General features: G+C 43.1%; 1 protein-coding gene across 21 annotated transcripts in view; it reads left to right on the top strand.

Annotated features, from left to right (window-relative positions):
• Window positions 1-22,023, top strand: part of eps15l1a (epidermal growth factor receptor pathway substrate 15-like 1a) — a 305,470-nt gene that overhangs the window by 231,168 nt on the left and 52,279 nt on the right. For 17 of the 21 annotated variants that reach the window (XR_007039479.1, XR_007039480.1, XR_007039478.1 and 14 more), the window contains one exon: window positions 12,647-12,700. The exons of the other annotated variants lie outside the window; for them this stretch is intronic. Coding sequence is in view for 13 of the 17 variants with exons in the window: in XM_047373747.1 (XP_047229703.1) it covers window positions 12,647-12,700 (54 nt within the window). In the remaining 4 variants the exon portion in view is untranslated. The remainder of the gene's footprint in view (window positions 1-12,646; window positions 12,701-22,023) is intronic. 21 annotated transcript variants of the gene reach the window in all.

The raw sequence follows: 22,023 nt of genomic DNA, 5'->3' as shown, positions 1-22,023 counted from the left end.
GCGGATATCCGGTTTAGAGGCAGATAGGCCTGTTTGCCATCCTCTTCCAGGACACACTCAGGGTGATAACGTCTAAGGTATGTCTTTTCACATTGTTGAACTCGAGAGGTTATTAACAAATGCTTTCTGGGAAAGCATTTCGAATCTTCCATGTTTCTCTTCACTTTTTCAGCCCAGAGACACCAGCTGTTTTCAGAACCGTAGTTTCATAGTGCATTGTCTCTGCAAACTTTCTGCTTCTGAGATCCTCTTCTGCAAAGAATCATTCTAGCACTGTAAGCTAAGCTCAGTAAAGTAAATGAAACAAATATAAATGAGACGAATATAAAGAATATTTCTAACAGCTGTTTAAAGCAACGAGAACTATGCTAAAAAGTGTGGTGGCAAATTCTTAAAATGTGTATTCAAAGCCAGTGGCGGCTGGTGAAAAATATTCATAGTGGGGTTGATGTAACAGTACATTTCTCTACCTACTCCAATATATGTAATGGTCAACAGTGAGACGATGAATACGACTGAATGGCATCCCTTTCATCATATCCACGCAATGCCAGTTTAAAAGCACCACAAAACTTAATACAGTCAGTGAGTTAAAATATGACGATTCTTATCAACCTCTTCATTGTGCCTTCTTACTGCAACGTGGTGTCCCTGCGCCGCTATGCCAATCTTTTCGAGCACATCTAGCTAGACACAGTTTTGCATATGAACCCTTGATTGTTCATGCTTCTTAATGTGTTCGGAGAGATGCTTCAAGTGGGTTTGTCCTGACTGTGTCCACGTTAAATCACATTTGGTACCACCTCTTGCAAAAAAATCCGGTTGTAGACTTTTTTTCCTCCTTGGTCTGCTGGTGGATGATAATGTCGGGTTTGTCGGGTCCCAGCTCGTTAACCTGGATTTTCTCCTCCACTGTCCTTCTTGCAAACGGATCTCATCGAATTCAGTGCAAGCTGCACCTTGGTTGTTAAGTCTGCCATCATCGATCTGATTGACTCCGCCGCACAAGTGCTTTTTTTTTTTTTACCTGCGAGGGTCGATATTTTCAGTGCACCACTGATTGGCCATATATATTTAAATCATTTGCCCTAGCAATTGCACACAATTGGCTATTCGGCTGCATCGCTGTGGCACTCTGAACAGTGCCCCATGATAGAAACATACGAAACCTGTCTGGTGAATGAATATGAGTAGGTGGGAAATGTAGTTTATATATATTTCATATTACATAGAGGCACCCTTTAGTAAGTAAAACTGATTTATAACAGAATTTGTAAAAAATACATTTTACATTTTCCATTCTTTTTCAGAGAGGGCGGCGTCCCAGCGCCCCCTATGTGCTATGTACTGCGGGTGCTCCTTTTGCATCTAGATTTGGCACGTTTGAAATGCAGGTGCTAACTGGGATGCAAAAATGTCTGCTGTCACTTTGGCCAGAAGGAGGCATAGATAGAATCACGGACGGAGAAGAAGGATGCTCTGTACAAGGGTCAACTGATTCAGATTGTCTAACATAAAAATAATAAAACTAGATGAGAATAGAGGATTCTATGTAGGATTATCTAAAGTCTGATTTGGAGCCAATCACAAACAGAAGCCATGACATATTTTTCTTGGGTCTTGATCATTCCAGGGCACCATCGCAGTCAGTAAGATCGGCTGCCAAACGTGCAAAAACCTGATCATGCAGAGGTGTGCACCTAACTGATCAACAACTGTAACTGTAATTGCACAGCAGGTGAAAAACAACCATTTTGTGAAGCATATTCCATGTGGTGAAAAAGACAGTGTATGCTTTAACCTTGTCACTAACAAATGGTAAATGGTAAATGGACTGAACTTATATAGCACTTTTCCAGTCATACAGACCGCTCAAAGCGCTTTACACTAGCGCCACATTCACCCAATCGCACTCACTAACGCTCACACATTCATACACCGATACCCACAACCTTCTGATTGCAAGACGACTACTCTTCCTACTGAGCCAACAGTCGCCTAACAAATTCCATTATTGACAGAAACATTGTGTCATTGCAGAGCAATCAGAACTGGATCAGTTTGATTCAAGTTTTGAATGTGAACATATGCCAGGAGAAAACAAATATTTTGTGTCACCGAAAAACTATTTACACAATCAAATACGTAGTATATATTAAAAAATTGTGAAAAAAAGGAATCGAATTCAGTAAAATCGTTGGAAAATAATGTATTTTTATGTACATAAATGTTTGATTTAAATTCTTTGCAAAACAGTTGTGTTATGTTATGTTTTAAAAGTAGCAAAGCTATAATTTACAGATTGCCAACTCCTACATCAATTGTATGTTGCTAATATTACATTCAGGCTTAAATATTGTGGCTGTTTACAATAAACTCTGAACTCTTCAAATATATACTCTCAAAAAAATAAGAACACAGTAAGTCTCTCAAAAGAATTAAAAGATCAAGGGAGGCAAATCTCTAATAAATTAATTAACAGACATATTTGTCTTACGTATTATTAATATTGATTGGGCAATTTGTTGCAAGTTACGTTAAGGAACACAGTTAACGAGCTGTGCGCACTTGTGGTGTTGTCAGCTCAGCCAAGCACTGTGAACATCTGCCCCTTGTGTGCACCGGTGGCTCGATGGCAGAGGGCACAGGCTACTTTGGACATAGCTCTGCCCTCCTGCGCAGTAGCCTTTAATCCAATATTTGGATTAAAGGCAAAGCAAGATGTAGTCTTTACCTCACTGGGTCCATTCAGACCACAAACATAAAGCATTTGCTTGCAGAACAACTCAGTCCTTTGCATGCACAATTAGACACTCGGAGGTGCCCAGCGAAAATAAGCTGACAGGAAATAATCTCGTCAGACAAGAGGCTGAGATGACAAACCTGCTGCTGTGAATAGTGACAAGATAGGATAACAAACTATAGCTGTCCAGAAAAGCAGGAGCAGAATGGAAAAAAGGAGAAAATCAGCAACTGTATAATTTATAATGCTGCAGCGGAACACCGCTGCATGTTTCAAGAGGCACAGCAGAGAGGATCTGTTTGCTTTTCCTCTTGTTTTGCTGGGGGCAGTAGCAGCCAGCCAATAACACATGCATTTTCCTCATTTAAATAGGGCGGTCTGCACCTCTTTTACACCTGTTCTCCATTGCACAGGCAATCTTTGAAGATTGCATGCAACAAGCACACTTGCCCAACACCATGTGCACTTTTTGTTTTTGCTCAAACAATTTACTGCCCCTTTTTTTGGATCATTGAAGATCAGGTTGTAAATGGATGGTCACAATAGTTCATCCCCTAACAGAATCTCTAATCTTGTTTGGAAATCATGAATATGGTAGAGATCACTTAACTTTTGCGCTAAATTGCCATTAGAGTTTGTCCGCACGTAGCTTTGAGAACTTTTGAACATTTGAGAATGTTATCATACCATTTTATCCCACTAACCCTGTAGATAGTGTGTACAGCTCTAAGTTCCATCTTGATTGAGCCTAAAATGTAGGAGAAGTAATTGAAAATAATTTTTTGCCTTTGCCTTGATGTAGTAAAAAATCTAGTTAGGCGGAAGTTGTCATCGCCAAATGCAAAAGTGATGCAGAATCATCTATGAAACATGATATATACCTTTGAAGTGGGACTTACGGTTTGGACGTTATAAGCCAAAATGCATTGTCATACTTAACAGCACCCCTAGTTATTAGGGAGTTAAGAATTTAGTATCTGAGTATTGGTTGTGTTTTCCTACTTGGTTGCTATGTCAGTTTTTTCCAGCCTTTCTGGTTCTTGCACCCAACGAATTTAAGAGGTGAAGAAGAATAATAACAACATAGCATTGCGCAGCTTAGTGCCGCTCGGCTTGTCGCAACCGCGGAAGCCTTGCATTGAAGACCGTCGTGACTGCTGCTCGCTTCTGCACTTCGCCACTCGGCCCTACTGTGAGCAAGCTTTCATATGATCTGTGGTCATGTCGAGTTATGCTCCGGCAAGAAGAGTTGGCCAAACTCTGACCTTCTTGATGGAAGCTGTGCTCACTACCTGTCTTCTAAAATTATTATGCCTTATTAGAGAAAGTTTGAAACTTCTTGAGGCTGTCAAGGAAGGTTAATCAGTTAAGAAACCTGTCATTTGGTTGTCAGTGGGTGGGGTGAAAGTGATGTGAACAATTGACTATGACAATGTGTTTAGTATTCGTCAACAATGATGCACACAAACGTTTGTGTGGTCCGAAGATGTATGAGGGAGATAGTGTTTGAAATTTCCTAGGGGGGAACTTGTTGATCCAAATTCCAGTGTAATCCAAAAGAGCTGTTTGGGGGTTGACAAAGATATTCAGTTTGAAGTAAATTGGACCTTGCATGTGTGATTTAGAGCCCGCCATATGCCACTCCCACACAGTCCAGCCAACGGTCACTGTTTAGAGTAGAATCCAACATCACCTGGTTCTGTGTCATTAGACACTGCTTGAAGCTTGTATGAGTGATAGTTTAAAAGGAGGACATCCAACAGTGAACCATGTGATTTCCTGTTCTCAGTGGGCGTGGCTGAGGTGATGTCATCAGCCAATGTGTTCAGCATTCGTCCACGATGATGGACACAAAATTTGGTGTAGATTCGATGATGTCTGAGGAAGATAAAGCCAAGGGGGTGCCGTTGATTCAAATTCCAATCTAATCCAATATAGCTGTTTGACTGTTCAGCAAGACCAAACATTTAGTTTGGAGTAAATCAGACCGTGCCTGTGTAATTTAGAGTCAAATGTAAGGCCATGAGGTGACTTCGGAATTCGCCATGCCGCCACGGCCACACCCTCCAGCCAAACCTCTCAGTTTTGGAGACCAACTTAGATCATCGTGTTTTCTGTTACCAGGGACAGTCATGTTGATAAGGTGAAGGAGATCAAAAATGGACCTTCCAAAGTGAAAACTTACACCACCTGTTGTAAGGTGGGGGGGCTTCGGTGATGTCAGCATTTGACCATTGAGTATTGTTTGGGGCCTGACGTGGATGGGGCATGATGTGGATGTTTTTGTGTCTCTGTGACTTTCCTTTTAGAAGGTATAACAATTTGGTCTTTTATGGCGAGAAGTCAGAGTTTGGCGTGGCCATGCCCACAGGCTTTGGTGCAGCTAAAAGCTTTTGATGACTTTTGATCACCAATGCCTTAAGAGCATTCTGAATCAATTTGAAGTCTGTAAGTCAAAAGCTGTAGGAGTTTGCTCAAACATGATGTGTGTAATCGCGAGAAAATGGCAGCTTTGATCCAAAATGGATGACTTTCTGTGGGGTTTGGACCATGGCTCCTAGATACTTTTTTGTAGGTCTTGACAAGTTCCATATTTCTACCGAATTTAATAATCCTCAGACAAAGCATGGCTTGGTGCTGGTTGTTTGGTGATTCTAGGGGGCACTGTAGAGTAATTAGGCCACACCCACCAAATGTTGTCCTGGATCCCTGTTTGAGGTGGGATTAGGATTGATTATATTGATTTTGGTACCAATCAGATGAGAAATGTGGAAACTGTCGACAGCGTGACGCCATAATTCACCACACCGCTATGGCCACACCCTCCAGCCAAACCTCTCAGTACTGGAGATGAACTTAAACCGTCTTGCTTTTTGTCACTGGGGACATTTTGATGTTGAGTAGATGAAGGGGATCAAATATGGACCTTCCAAAGTTAAACATTGCACTTCCGGTTCTCAGGGGGCCGGGCTTCAATGATGTCTGGATTTAGTCATTGAATATTGTTTGGGGACAGATGTGGATCAGTCCCAGAAGGTTTTGTGTCTCTGTGACTTTCCTTGTAGGAGCTATAACAATTATAACAACATGCCTTTAGAGTACAATGACCAAATTTGAAAGCAATAGCTTAAAATCTCCTAGGAGTTTATCAAAGTTTGGGATGTATGAAATGTCAAAAATAACCTTTTGACCAAAAATGGCCGACTTTGTCTGTTGGTTTTAGGACTTTTTTGCTTGGTTTGACAAATTTCAAATCTGTGTGACTTACCAGTTGGCCTTTCTCAGTTTATGGGGTGCTGTTGACCAGTTTGGCCACGCCCATTTTGGATTCCATTAAAATACAAACATTTCACATGGGACAATTTTTGGTAAAGTGTGGTGCGTTTTCGTATATGTTTAGGCCTCAAAAAAGCCGCTTCATTTCGGAGAAGAATAATAAGAAATGGAGCAATTACAATAGGCCTTCGCAGCACTTAGCTGGTCGGGCCTAATATTCAAATTACAATAGGCCTTCCCAGAGTTTGGTCAAGTACAGAGACTAGAAATGGCAAAAATTGGGTCAAAATTGCAAATTCAATTCGAAATGGTCAACTTCCTGTGGGGTTTCGACCAATGCTATAAGATACCTTTTTGTAGGTCCTGAGAAGTTGCATATGTGTACCGAATTTCATAATCCTCGGTCAAAGCATGGCTTGGGCCTGATTTAAAAAACATTTCTAAGGGGCCCTGAAGAGGAATTCGGCCACATCCACCAAATTTTTCACTGGATATCTTTTTGGTGCTGGACTAAGATCGATCATATTGAATTTAGTGCAGATGAGATGATATATGTGGAAAATTAGTGCCAAACATATTGCTACATCGGGATGTTTCACTTCACCACGCCACCAAGGCCACATCTTCCAGAGTACAGTGTGTGTTACAAAGTTAGACCAACTTGTTATCGACCTTCTCACACAATTTCAAGTTGATTAGGTCAAGAGGGCAGAGATGGACCTTTCTACGTGAAAAAAGACTTCCGGTTCTAAGAGGCTCCGATGATGTCAGCATATGACCAAACAGGATCGTTGGGCAACCAAAGCGGATAAATCATACCAAGGCTGGTCTGATTCAGTCTTTCTATGTGAAAATTGTAGCTGTTTGAAATTTTTTGCGAGTAGTTAAAGTTTGTGGTCCATCGACTCCCCCTAAACATGCTGAAAAATTCACTCTGATCGATTTTAATTCTGCAAGACGGAAGTGTTTACTGACCAAATTTAAAGTCGATAGCTCAAAATCCCTAGGAGGAGTTTGTTAAAGTTTGACATGTATGAAAAGTCAACAACAGCCAAAAATGACCCTTTGACCCAAAATGACTTCCTGTTGACATCCTGTTTTAGGGAATATCCCCAGCAGGCCTTTTTTAATTATTTGGAGAGATCTACCCATGTACCAAATTTCAAATCTCTAGGACTTACCAGTTGGCCTATCTCACTTTGGGGGCACTGTAGAGCCATTTGGCCATGTCCATTAAAATCCCAAAATTTTCATCAGGCACAATTTTGTGCTAAGTTTGGTGAGTTTTTATATATGTTGAGGCCCCCAAAAAGCTGGGTGAAGTGGCAGGAAAAAAATAATACAATAGGGCATCTCTAAGAGCTTTGAACAGTGGCGGCCTACCCATTGGGGGTGCTGGGGCACCACCCTCACTGATAAAAGAGGGGGAAATGTAAAATATATTTTTATGAGTACTGTTATATATATCTATCTATACATAGATATATGTATATATCAGTTTTAATTACTAAAACGTGCCTCTATGTAATATGAAATATATGTAAACTACATTTCCCACCTACTCATATTCATTTACCAGTGAATTCCCACAGACAGACTGGTATGTTTCTATTGTGGGGCACTGTTCAGAGTGCCCCAGTGGTGCAACCGAATAGCCAATTGTGTACAATAGCTAGGGCAAATGAATAAATATATATGGCCAATCAGTGTCCTAGTGCATTGGGGCACTGAAAAAAACAGCAAAAAAAAAAAGTCCTTCGTCCCTGTTCCCAAGAAGCCAAGGACCACAGGGCTTAATGACTTCAGACCCGTCGCCCTGACCTCTGTGGTGATGAAGTCCTTTGAGTGCCTTGTGCTCTCACACCTAAAAGACATCACCGACCCCCTCCTGGACCCCCTGCAGTTTGCCTACAGAGCCAACAGGTCTGTAGATGATGCAGTCAACCTAGCCCTTCACTTCATCCTCCGGCACCTGGACTCCACAGGAACCTATGCCAGGATCCTGTTTGTGGATTTCAGCTCTGCCTTCAACACCATCGTCCCAGCTCTGCTCCAGGAGAAACTCTCCCAGCTGAGTGTGCCCGACTCCACCTGTAGGTGGATAACTGACTTCCTGTCTGACAGGAAGCAGTGCGTGAGGCTGGGGAAGCACGTCTCTGACTCCCTGACCATCAGCACCGGTTCCCCCCAAGGCTGTGTTCTCTCTCCTCTGCTCTTCTCCCTGTACACCAACAGCTGCACCTCCAGTCACCAGTCTGTCAAGCTTCTGAAGTTTGCGGACGACACCACCCTGATCGGACTCATCTCTGATGGTGACGAGTCCGCGTACAGATGGGAGGTGGACCATCTGTTGGACTGGTGCAGCCAGAACAACCTTGAGCTCAACGCTCTAAAGACAGTGGAGATGGTTGTGGACTTCAGGCAGAACCCAGCCCCACCTGCCCCTATCACCCTCTGTGACTCCACAATTGACACTGTGGAATCTTTCCGCTTCCTGGGAACCATCATCTCCCAGGATCTCAAGTGGGAGCCAAACATCAGCTCCCTCATCAAGAAAGCCTAGCAGAGGATGTTCTTCCTGCGGCAGCTGAAAAAATTCAACCTGCCAAAGACTATGATGGTGCACTTCTACACAGCCATCATTGAGTCCATCCTCACCTCCTCCATCACCATCTGGTACGCCGCTGCTACAGCCAAGGATAAGGGCAGGCTGCAGCGTGTCATTCGGTCTGCTGAGAAGGTGATTGGCTGCAGTCTACTGTCGCTCCAGGAACTGTACACCTCCAGGACCCTAAAGCGGGCAGGGAAGATTCTGGCTGATCCCTCCCACCCCGGTCACAGACTCTTTGAAACTCTCCCCTCTGGCAGGAGGCTGCGGTCCATCCGGACCAAAACCTCACGCCACAAGAACAGTTTTTTCCCATCTGCCACCAGCCTTGTTAACAAAGCCCGGAAACCACACTGACACTCCCCCCCCCCCTTTTGCTGACAGGACACTTGTAAACTGTAACTCGATGCGTTACATTAACGCTTGGACTCCTGCTTTACTTGCACTGCCATACTTGCACACTGATCATCTGCACTGTTGTATTGCTCTTGCATCTTATACTGATCTATATTTACTCTCACTCACTTAAAACTGTGCACATATATTTATATTATATTGTAGATATGTTTATACCGTTTAATTTGTATTGTATTGCACTGACTACGCCAAAACAAATTCCTTGTATGTCCAAAAACGTACTTGGCAATAAAGCTTTTCTGATTCTGATTCTGATTCTGATTCTGATTCATTAAGAAGCATGGATAATCAAGAGTTCATATGGAAAAATGGGTCTAGCTAGCTGTGCTCGAAGGACACCACGTTGCGGTAAGAAGGCACAATGAAAAGGTTGATAAGAATCGATATACTTTATGTAAACTCTGACTGTATTAAGTTTTGTGGTGCTTTTGAACTGGCATTGCACGAGCATGATGAAAGGGATACTGTTCAATTGTATTTGTCGTATCACTGTTGATTCCGTTTCAAATATTGCAGTAAGCTGATAAATGTTCTGTTACATCAGCCAAGAAAGTCTTTATTGCATTTTGGAGATTTGTATAAAACGATCGATACAAGCACAAACAAGTTAATCTCGAAGCTGGAGTAAGATCATAAGATCCACGACCTGTCATCCTCGGAGAATTGAAGTAGGTACAGTTCAGTGGCAAAAGCTCACAAAAAGCCCTGGACTAGTTTATCCGGTACACTTTGTCGTGTAGATTATTTATTTATATATTGTGTGTGTATATATATATATATATATATATATGTATATATATATATATATATATTTATATATAAAATTTATGGAAATAGAAAATAGCTTTTTAAATGTACATAGAGGTCCTTCTCAAAATATTAGCATATTGTGATAAAGTTCATTATTTTCCATAATGTAATGTTGAAAATTTAACATTCATATATTTTAGATTCATTGCACACTAATTGAAATATTTCAGGTCTTTTATTGTCTTAATACGGATGATTTTGGCATACAGCTCATGAAAACCCAAAATTCCTATCTCACAAAATTAGCATATTTCATCCGACCAATAAAAGAAAAGTGTTTTTAATACAAAAAACGTCAACCTTCAAATAATCATGTACAGTTATGCACTCAATACGTGGTCGGGAATCCTTTGGCAGAAATGACTGCTTCAATGCGGCGTGGCATGGAGGCAATCATCCTGTGGCACTGCTGAGGTCTTATGGAGGCCCGGGATGCTTCGATAGCGGCCTTTAGCTCATCCAGAGTGTTGGGTCTTGAGTCTCTCAACGTTCTCTTCACAATATCCCACAGATTCTCTATGGGGTTCAGGTCAGGAGAGTTGGCAGGCCAATTGAGCACAGTGATACCATGGTCAGTAAACCATTTACCAGTGGTTTTGGCACTGTGAGCAGGTGCCAGGTCGTGCTGAAAAATGAAATCTTCATCTCCATAAAGCTTTTCAGCAGATGGAAGCATGAAGTGCTCCAAAATCTCCTGATAGCTAGCTGCATTGACCCTGCCCTTGATAAAACACAGTGGACCAACACCAGCAGCTGACACGGCACCCCAGACCATCACTGACTGTGGGTACTTGACACTGGACTTCTGGCATTTTGGCATTTCCTTCTCCCCAGTCTTCCTCCAGACTCTGGCACCTTGATTTCCGAATGACATGCAGAATTTGCTTTCATCCGAAAAAAGTACTTTGGACCACTGAGCAACAGTCCAGTGCTGCTTCTCTGTAGCCCAGGTCTGGGGAATGCGGCACCTGTAGCCCATTTCCTGCACACGCCTGTGCACGGTGGCTCTGGATGTTTCTACTCCAGACTCAGTCCACTGCTTCCGCAGGTCCCCCAAGGTCTGGAATCGGCCCTTCTCCACAATCTTCCTCAGGGTCCGGTCACCTCTTCTCGTTGTGCAGCGTTTTCTGCCACACTTTTTCCTTCCCACAGACTTCCCACTGAGGTGCCTTGATACAGCACACTGGGAACAGCCTATTCGTTCAGAAATTTCTTTCTGTGTCTTACCCTCTTGCTTGAGGGTGTCAATAATGGCCTTCTGGACAGCAGTCAGGTCGGCAGTCTTACCCATGATTGGGGTTTTGAGTGATGAACCAGGCTGGGAGTTTTAAAGGCCTCAGGAATCTTTTGCAGGTGTTTAGAGTTAACTCGTTGATTCAGATGATTAGGTTCATAGCTCGTTTAGAGACCCTATTAATGATATGCTAATTTTGTGAGATAGGAATTTTGGGTTTTCATGAGCTGTATGCCAAAATCATCCGTATTAAGACAATAAAAGACCTGAAATATTTCAGTTAGTGTGCAATGAATCTAAAATATATGAATGTTAAATTTTCATCATTACATTATGGAAAATAATGAACTTCATCACAATATGCTAATATTTTGAGAAGGACCTGTATATACATAATTGACTTAACAATAGAATATAATGTGAGATCAGGCTGAGTATGCATGGTGTTGTTCTGAAACTTTGACTGTCAAGTGTTCATCAGAGAAACAGCCTGGAGGAAGAAACTGTCTCTGTGGCAGCTGGTTTTAGCAGACAGCATTCTGTAGCGCCACCTGAAGGTAACAGCCTAAACAGTTTGTGTGCAGGGTGTTTGGGTTCTGCAGAGATTTTAGCTGCCCTTTTCTTGACCCTAGACCTGTATAAGTCTTGGATAGAGGGAAGGTCAGCCCTGATGATTCTCTCTGCAGCCCTGATTGTTCGTTACAGTCTGGACCTGTCCTGTTAAGCCAAACTACACTGAAATGGACAAAGACAGGACAGACTAAATTATGGCATTGGAGAAGATGACCAGCAGCTCCTCTGAAAGATTGTACTTCTTGAGTTGCCTCAGGAAGCCAAGTCTCTGCTGGGTCTTCTTCCAGACATTGTCTATGTGTAAAGACCATCTCAGATTTTGATAAATGGTGGTTCCTAGGAAGTGAAAGTGGTCCACAGTAGATACGGTGTAATTTAAAATGGTGTGGGGGTGGTATTCTCCAAATATCAACCATAATCTCCAAAGTCTTGAGTGGGTTAAGTTCCATGTGGTCCTGATCACGCCAGTGTACCAGCCTATCCACCTCCTGCCTGTATGCAGACCAATGACATTGGTGTCATCTGCAAACTTCAGGAGTTTCACAGATATATTAAAGAGAATTAGCTCAAGCACTTAATCAAGTAGTCTTTCGCAAGTATCCCTGCAACGTGGAGATTTTTATTTAACATGAACAAACTGGAATATTTGAGACAAATGTGATCTACACCAGCCTGTTCCTTTGACCCCTAAAGAATGTTTCAGCCTTTGTAAGAAGACACAGTCCAATATCTGAGGCAGTGAGAATATCATCAGTTACTTTTACCAGCCCTGTTTCGATATTGTCTGTCTGGATAGATTTTGTGTACTTGCTCTTCCCGAGCATACATGTGGTTCCTCTCCAGGTACTCCAGATACCTCCCAGAGTCCAAATGCATGACTAACTGGTCCAAATGCATGGTTAACTGGTTGCTCTAAATTGCCCTTTGGTATGAGGGTGTGTGTGCATAGTTCTTTATACTTTATGTCTCTGTGTTCCCCTGTTAGGGATTGGCGACCTGTCTAGGGTGTACCCCACCTTTCGCCCGATGACAGCTGAAGGTGGGCACGAGCACCAGCTGAACAACCCCCCCTACACACACACACACACACACACACACACACACACACACAGCTTGGGGTTTTTTTACCCTTAAGGGTACATTGTATTGAGTTCCATTCTTTTTCATTCAGTTATATGGCCTAACCCTGACCCTTACCCTAAACCTAAATTGCTAGTACAGTACAGACCAAAGGTTTGGACACACCTTCTCATTCAAAGAGTTGTCTTTATTTTCATGACTATGAATATTGTAGCTTCACACTGAAGGCTTCAAAACTATGAATTAACACGTGGAATTATATACTGAACAAAAAAGTGTGAAACAACTGAAAATATGTCTTATATTCTAGGTTCTTCAAAGTAGCCACCTTTTGCTTTGATTACTGCTCCGCACACTCTTGGCATTCTGTTGATGAGCTTCATGAGGTATCACCTGAAACGGATGTTTAGGGGTTGAGTCGCCTTGAACTTGAACTGTCACAGGGTAATGTTGGTGCATACTTAAGTGGTGTTTTTTAGGTTCTTTAACCTAGAACCCTCCTTGTTCCTGTTCCCTCTTTAAAAGTTGCCCTTTAGAGTCTCTGTTTATGTATTTTGACCACTAAGTTTTTTCCTCCTGCTACCCACTGAGTGGGGCTTACCCTGGTCTCGCTGAATATAAATGATGTTGAGACTGGACAAAGGGTTCCCAAATAGCGTTTTTTCGTTAGCCTTTAGGAACCAGTGAAGCCCACACCCTAAAGCTGTGCCTATTCTCATAGAATCTGGGGTTACAGTATGTAACCAAATAGGACCCAGTTGAGGCAGAGTGTAGTCTTTGCCTCACTGGGTCTGTCTGGACCTCAAACATAAGATGCTTGCTAAACAAATTCATAATCAGGCTTTGGCATGCATAAGCATGCACTCAGAAGCTCCCGGCCCACCTAAAAAGGGAGGATTAATAATCTCGTCAGGGCTGAGATGACTAACCTGCTGCTGTGATTACTGACGACACAGTTTAACAAACTAAAAGTCCAGAAACAGAAAGAAAAACATCAGCAGCTGGATTATTTATAATTATTCAGCGCAACAACCCCTGCATGGTTGAATCAGCCACAGTAGAGGGCATCTGTTCGCATCACAGAAAAACGCACAGTGCTAGACAGCTGTTGTTCTCACTGAGCCAACAGGTGGATCCGCCGTTAAGGGTGGACAACTTCCCTCACAGTCCACTGATTCAGCAGCCTCTGGATCAGGTCACTGTTCCTCCTACACCCCATGCAGGAGCTACTGTATCAGCGGAATTGCACGTTCCGCCAAAATCAAAAATCCTTTTAAATATTCTGTAAAATAGTTCTCCATTTGGTTTCGTGCATCCTGGGTTTCTGGAGAGATTATTTGACAGCCGTTTCTGACTGGCATTGGATTCAGAAAACAAAACAATGACCCTGACAGGCTGCCTTAGGTCCCGATTATTTTAATCTTCTATTATTTCAAAGGTGTTAACATGAACAGAGACGGTCATTGCTATTATTGTCACCTGCCTGCATTTTCTCCACATAGCGACCTACCATTGGTGTGAACTGTTCGGTGCTGTTGTAAATTGCAGCTGCCTTTGGGACACGCAAGAATGGAAGACTAGTTATGAACGCAGTTGTTTACAGTTTTAGTGAGTGAATAACACTGTAGGTGTCATTTAAACATATTTGCATCCACTCCTCCCAGAACTTTGCGCTGAAACGCCCGGTACATCATACTCATTGAGGTAAATGTGTTGAAATATTGGACGGGGATGTTATTTTGCGCTTCTGATCTCATTGTGCATGTAAGTATATCGCGCTGTGCGTGTTTTTGCCAATGCTGTGTGGTTTCAAGAAGCACAAACGTTTTGTTTCGGGTCCAGCCCAGGGCTGTGAAGTTTTCGGGCGCCAGCGGCCTGGAGGAAAAGTACACCACATTGCAGCACATAATCCACATTTCTTGAAGTTTAGTGTGGACCTTCCACAGTTGGTGATGATTTGGGGTGCTATATTATCTTCTGGTGTTGGTCCACTGTGTTTTCCGAAGTCCACAGTCAGCGCAACCATCTACCAAAAAACTTTAGGGCACTTCAAGCTTCATGCAAGTCAGCTATCACAGCAACTCGGGCTTCCATTACACCTCAGCAGTGCCACAGGCTAAATGCCTCCATGCCATATTAATGCAGTAATTCATGCAAAGCGAGGTCCAAAAAGGATTAAGTGGACAGAAATTAACATACCTTTCAGAGCCCTGACATTTGTGTTTAAAATATTCTTTTATTAATCTTGACATATTCTAATTTTATGAGGCACTGAAATTTGGTTTTCTATCATCCGTAAGCTATGATCAGCAAAAATTGCAAGAAATACATTACAACCTCATTTACAGTTTGAAGCACTTCAAAAACAACGCTGTTCACCAAAGTGTTTTACACTCATAAAGAACAAAGGAAATACAAAAACGTAAAAGCTCTAGCCAGCGGAAAAACATTAAAATCAACTAGAAGATTTCTGAAGAACTTTAGATGGGGTCTATGTTTTGGTGTGTGATTTTCAGACCAGAGTCAAAGGTTCTGTGGCTGAGGTAATCCCAGTGTGCATCAGGTTTGAGGGTAGAACTTTGAAGAGCTGTAGGACTGCATCCTAAGTGTAAGAACTATGCTAAATTCACATTATATTCCATTGCAGGCTTAAAATGCAAATAGTAACTAAGGAATTGAGGGGTTTATTCTGAAAATATCAGCAAGCTTTATTTTGAAAGTATATTTTGAAAGCATTAAGTAGACCCATTTCCATCAATGATTGAGTCTCAACAATAGTGTTAAGACAAAGGCTGCAATTATCTGTTTTGTTAAATATTACGACTTTGATTTTTATTTTTTTATTTTAAGACTGGCTTAGGTCCGTTGGTAATTTGGAACCTATTTGCTAAACAGGTGGACGAAGACAGGACAGACTGAATGATGGCAGTGTAGAAGATCACCAGCAGCTCCTGTGGAAGGTTGAACTTCTTGAGTTGCCTCAGGAAGAACAGTCTCTGCTGGGCCTTCTTTCGAACAGTGTCTATGTGTGAAGACCATCTCAGGTCCTCAGAGATGGTGGTTCCTAAGAACCTGAAGTGGTCCACAGCCGATACAGTGTTGTTGAGGATGGTGAGGGGGGTGTATGGGCTGGTGTTCTCCGAAAGTCCACCACTATTTCCACAGTCTTGAGTGGGTTGAGTTCAAGGTAGTTCTGACCACACCAGTGTACCAGCCGATCCACCTGCTGTCTGTATGCAGACTTATCACCGTCCTGGATCAGTCCAATGACAGTGGTGTCATCTGCAAATTTAAGGAATTTCACGGACGAGTCCGATGAGGTGCAGTCATTTGTGTAGAGGGAGAAGAGGAGTGGGGATAGAACACACCCCTGGGGGGCACCTGTACTTGTTGATCTGGATTGGGAGAAGATGCTCCCCAGTCTCACCTGCTGCTGTCGGTGTGTCAGGAAGCTGTTGATCCACTGACAGGTGGAGGCTGGGACGTTGAGCTGGGTGAGCTTCTGGTGGAGGATGTCTGGTATGATGGTGTTGAAGGCTGAGCTGAAGTCTACAAACAGGATCCTGGCGTACGTCCCTGGGTGGTCGAGGTGTTGCAGGATGAAGTGTAGACCTAAGTTAACAGCATCATCTGCCGACCTGTTTGCTCGGTAAGCAAAATGCAGGGGGTCCAGCAGGGGGCCTCTGATGTCTTTCAGTTGCTTCAACACCAGCCGCTCAAAGGATTTCATGATCACAGACGTCAGGGCTACAGGCCTGTAGTCATTTAATCCTACGATGGTGGGTTTCCTGGGCACCGGGATGATGGTGGATTGTTTGAGGCAGGAGGGGACCTCACATTTCTCCAGTGACTTGTTGAAGATCCTTGTGAAGATCGGAGCGAGTTGATTTGCACAGGCTTTCAGGCATGATGGGGAGACATTGTCAGGTCCTCCAGCTTTCTTTGTTTTCATGCGCTGAAAGAGCCTGTTTACATCTTCCTTGGAGATCTTTAGTGCTGGCAGAGGATCTGAAGGTAGGGGGTTGGTTGCTTTATGGGAGGAATTTGTTCCTGAATGGGATGTGGAGGGGATGATTTTGAGGTGTGAAAGGCTTCCTGTCATGTCTGCAGTAGAAGCCATTCAGACGGTTGGCCAGGAGACAACTCTGTTCAGGATGGGTGGAGGGGCTCTTGTAGGCAGTCAGGTTTCTCAGACCAGTCCATACAGCTGAAGTGTCACCAGTAGAAAGGCTGTTCTTAAGCTTCTCACTATAGTTTCTCTTGGCTGCTTTGATCTCTTTTGTTAGTCTGTTTCTGGCCTGCTTGTACCCCGCCCAATCTCCACTGCTGTGAGCTTCTTCCTTTTCCCTGCGCAGATTCCTGAGGTGTGGAGTAAACCATGGCTTGTTACTCCCAAAGGTGCAGAAGGTTTTGGTCTGCACACACATGTCCTCACAGAAACTGATGTATGATGTCACCACATCAGTTAGTTGGTTTAAGTCGGTGGCTGAAGTTTCAAAAACAGTCCAATCTGTGCATTCAAAGCAGGCCTGTAGAATCTGCTTTGATTCCTCAGTCCACTTCTTAACAGTGTGAACCTTGGGTTTGGAAGCTCTTAGTCTCTGTCTGTAGGTTGGGATGAGGTGGATTAAGTAATGATCCGAAAAACCCAGAGCAGCCCTGGTAACAGCATGATATGAGTCTTTTAAAGCTGTGTAACAATGGTCCAGTGTGTTTTGGTCTCTGGTGGGACACTTAATATGCTGTCTGTATTTGGGGAGTTCATGGGAGAGGTGGTGAGACTGGCAAAAGATCCTGTGCCTCCTACAATTGGGGTGTGTCCTGTGGTCCTGGAGGATCCTGTGATCGGGCCTCTGGGGGCTGAAAGAACCTTCCTGTAGTGTAATGTGTGAATCCGAGGGATGTGCTGTTTGACCTTAACACCCGTGTGGGTCACCAGCAGCATCTGGAACAGCCCTTGCCCATGCTTGGAACACTTAGTGTTTCCTGCGGAAGCTCCTGACGACGACCCAGTCCCCAGGAATGGAAGCTTTAGCATGTGTGGCATTCTGATCCATAATCAAGGAGCAAAGCACAGTTGACTTGGGCTGAAGTCCCTCTGGAATGTAGTCATCTGGTGAATTAGGAACCCATCTGCAGTGGCTGCTGCTGGGGTCACGACCTCAGAACCTCCCCGGATTTGGATTTCTGATGCTTTCCCTTCTGAGCTGGTCAAGCCTCCTGGCCGCAGATAGTATAGGACACTACTCATGGCACCTGGACCGAAAACTTCAGAAAAGGGTTATAGGCAAAACAACCCTACAGTACTGTAACACGTCTGATGGAGGAAGGCCTGAATGAAAATAGTGTTATTCACTTATCTGTGTCACAGCATCATACGTTGAAAGGACAATAATCACATTATCCTCAGACCCTCCAAGGCTGCTGGGTAATATTTACATTCCACTGTCACAGCTTTAAGTGTAGATAGTAACTATAGTAAATTTAAGCTTTTATTGTGAAGGTCCTAAGGACTGAAACTGTGGAGCTCTGTCATAGACCCACTTGGCACACCTTATATATTCATTATCTGACAAGTATATGACCATGGCTGTGATTTGTAAACAGCTCCTAGTACACTTAGATTATAAACATGAATCATTTATCCTGTTTTTCACTGCTGGTTTATGAATTTAGCTCCTTTATGAGCTCCTTTATGAATTTAAGATCAATGTGAATCCTCCTGTTGCAGTAATGTGGACCCAAACTCTAAGAGTGTGTTATTCTGTACAATATCTATCACTATGAACTTGAAGGGCCAAACTTTGGCCTTCTTCTCCCTCAGAAGCATCAGTGTTCTGTTGCTTTGGTGATGGCCTCTCCACTGGCAGCACGCACGTGTCTCTGTGTCAGTAAACTGTTACACTTGTCTCCCAGTGAGCTTGCATACCTTTGAGTCCCACAAGGGGTCCAAACAAACGAGCGCTGTACAAAAAATGGTACATGGTATATGAAAAACATTTTAACCGTGGGCGGCAGCCGTCCCTTGTCCCCGATTGAGGAGATTTTCATAGATTTACTTTATTTACAGTAAAATATAGGACAATAGAAATAAATTTTGTCACTTGTGGTTGCCTGCTCCAACTGTCGCTAGCAATATGGACTGGTTTGCAGAAAACCGTAAGACGTAGAGCAGTTACAAAGGTATTGTGTGAAAGCAGAGGCCTGGCCCCATAAACTCACTGAAATTGGTTGCTGTGAAGCAAAATGTGTGGCTATGAGTATGAGTAAAAAATCTGGTTCCCAGGAAAAAAGAACACCTTCCTCCACTCTAGCAGTTTGTTGTTCCCTCAAACTTTAAAGGTATATGTAGACTAACCTTAGCCGGTATCAACATACCGTTTTCACAACAAATTTCTCTACACACAGACAGTTAAACTCTGTTTCTAGGTGAAAGTATGACAACACAGCATGTGTTTTAAGATAAGATGTAGAAAAAGGAGGTGAGTCAGCCTGTTTGATTTCCAAAAAATGCTCATTCCCCATACTGGGGGTAGCGACTGAACCCCTCATTCACCACTTTGACTTTGGCACGACCAACAGTATCTGATCTGCCAACCTGAGTGAGGCTGAGGAAGTATACACCTGGGTCAGGTTGAACAAATAATCGGGGGCAAGACCATGTAAATATTTAAAAACAAATAAAAAAGTTCAAATTAATCCAGAGGAGTATTCCGTAGTTGTTTGCTTTCACCTCTCTGCTTGCTTGGATGCTTTCTCCACGTGGTCTCAGTTTGCTTGCATTCTTGTTCGCTTAACTTCTTCTCTCTCAGCCAGAAAACACAGAAAAGTTGGACCAAACTTCTTTAAACCATGGAGTATCACTCATACTCATGGAGTATAACTGAGTATGTTTTTTAAGGATTTTGCTCAAGGATTTTTTTGTTTTAATCGCTTTTAAGAGAAGAACCAGACCAGCACAAGATGCCCCTATTTTCCACAGATAACTGGGACAAACATCTACAGAAAATAACAGTGATAGAAATGAGAATTTTTCAACTTGAAGTGAATATGGAGGTAAATGCTGGATATTGAAATCAAATAACCATACTGATGATTATACAGTGCCTTGCGAAAGTACTCGCCCCTGTCACGGTTTACTTGATATTGGACCCCACAATGCAGACTAGCAGGGATGTAAGTGAAAAGGTTTTAATTACGAAAAAACAAAAACTCACTCACAGCAGGAGGCAGGAACAAAACAACGGACGGGCAGGCGAGACAGGCATGGCATGATCTGAAAACAAGACTTGAGCATCAAAACTTGACATGAGCAGGAGAACAAGACATGAGAATCAAAGCTAGACATGAGCATGAGAGTGAAAGATGTTTCCGCAAAGACAAACAGAGCAGGTGTGAGTATATCGAGTGAAAACCAGGTGGAGCAAGGGGACAGATTAACTTGGACAGGTGAGCCGAATAAACTCAACTGACAGAACAAAACGTGGCTGTGGCAAAAACAGAGACTCTAATAAACAAACTAGAAAAACATGAAGCTAAAGCATAACCAGATCCGAAAACCAAACTCGACAAAACATGAACAAGACAACAAAACTAAAGCATGACCAGGAAAATAACAGAAGCATGATTCAAAATCTAAGAAGTCTGGTATCCGCGGATACCAGACGCCCACAACAGTCCAAACAAAAAGAGAACAGCCCGACCAGGGCGGGCAGTGGGGGTCTAGGTAGGAGGGCCAGAAACAAAAACAACCAGACCAGGGCGGGCAGTGGGGGCCTTGGTAGGAGGGCCAAAAACAAAAACAGAGTTCAGGCGAGCGAGTGACGTGAGCAGGGGCTGAGGTGTCGACCGGACCCTCAGTGACGTGAGTAGTAGCTGAGGTGTCGGCCGGACCCTCGGTGACATGAGCAGGAGCTGAGAATGAGTCAAAACCTTAACTGTGAAAAACATACGAAGAAACCAAAAACCAAACAACCCTACATCATGACAGCCCCCCTTGAACTGGTCAATCTCTTGCCACATTTCAGGTTTCAAATATAAAGATATAACATTAAAGTTTTTTATGAAGAATCAACAAGTGGAACACAATTGTGAAGTGGAATGACATTTATTGGATGTGTCAAACCTTTTTAACAAATAAAAAACTGAAAAGTGGGGCGTGCAATACAGGTCCTTCTCAAAATATTGGCATATTGTGATAAAGTTCATTATTTTCCATAATGTAATAATGAAAATTTAACATTGATATATTTTAGATTCATTGCACACTAACTGAAATATTTCAGGTCTTTTATTGTCTTAATACGGATGATTGTGGCATACAGCTCATGAAAACCCAAAATTCCTATTTCACAAAATTAGCATATTTCATGCAACCAATAAAAGAAAAGTGTTTTTAATACAAAAAACGTCAACCTTCAAATAATCATGTACAGTTATGCACTCAATACTTGGTCGGGAATCCTTTGGCAGAAATGACTGCTTCAATGCGGCGTGGCATGGAGGCAATCAGCCTGTGCCACTGCTGAGGTCTTATGGAGGCCCAGGATGCTTCGATAGCGGCCTTTAGCTCATCCAGAGTGTTGGGTCTTGAGTCTCTCAACGTTTTCTTCACAATATCCCACAGATTCTCTATGGGGTTCAGGTCAGGAGAGTTGGCAGGCCAATTGAGCACAGTGATACCATGGTCAGTAAACCATTTACCAGTGGTTTTGGCACTGTGAGCAGGTGCCAGGTCGTGCTGAAAAATGAAATCTTTATCTCCATAAAACTTTTCAGCAGATGGAAGCATGAAGTGCTCCAAAATCTCCTGATAGCTAGCTGCATTGACCCTGCCCTTGATAAAACACAGTGGACCAACACCAGCAGCTGACACGGCACCCCAGACCATCACTGACTGTGGGTACTTGACACTGGACTTCTGGCATTTTGGTTTGGCATTTCCTTCTCCCCAGTCTTCCTCCAGACTCTGGCACCTTGATTTCCGAATGACATGCAGAATTTGCTTTCATCCGAAAAAAGTACTTTGGACCACTGAGCAACAGTCCAGTGCTGCTTCTCTGTAGCCCAGGTCAGGCGCTTCTGCTGCTGTTTCTGGTTCAAAAGTGGCTTGACCTGGGGAATGCGGCACCTGTAGCCCATTTCCTGCACACGCCTGTGCACGGTGGCTCTGGATGTTTCTAATCCAGACTCAGTCAACTGCTTCCGCAGGTCCCCCAAGGTCTGGAATCGGCCCTTCTCCACAATCTTCCTCAGGGTCCGGTCACCTCTTCTCGTTGTGCA

Source organism: Girardinichthys multiradiatus, chromosome 9, assembly GCF_021462225.1.
Source record: "Girardinichthys multiradiatus isolate DD_20200921_A chromosome 9, DD_fGirMul_XY1, whole genome shotgun sequence".
Classification (NCBI taxonomy): Eukaryota; Metazoa; Chordata; class Actinopteri; order Cyprinodontiformes; family Goodeidae; genus Girardinichthys; species Girardinichthys multiradiatus.
Note: the sequence above shows the minus strand (reverse complement) of the source record. Positions and strands in the feature narration are given on the sequence as shown.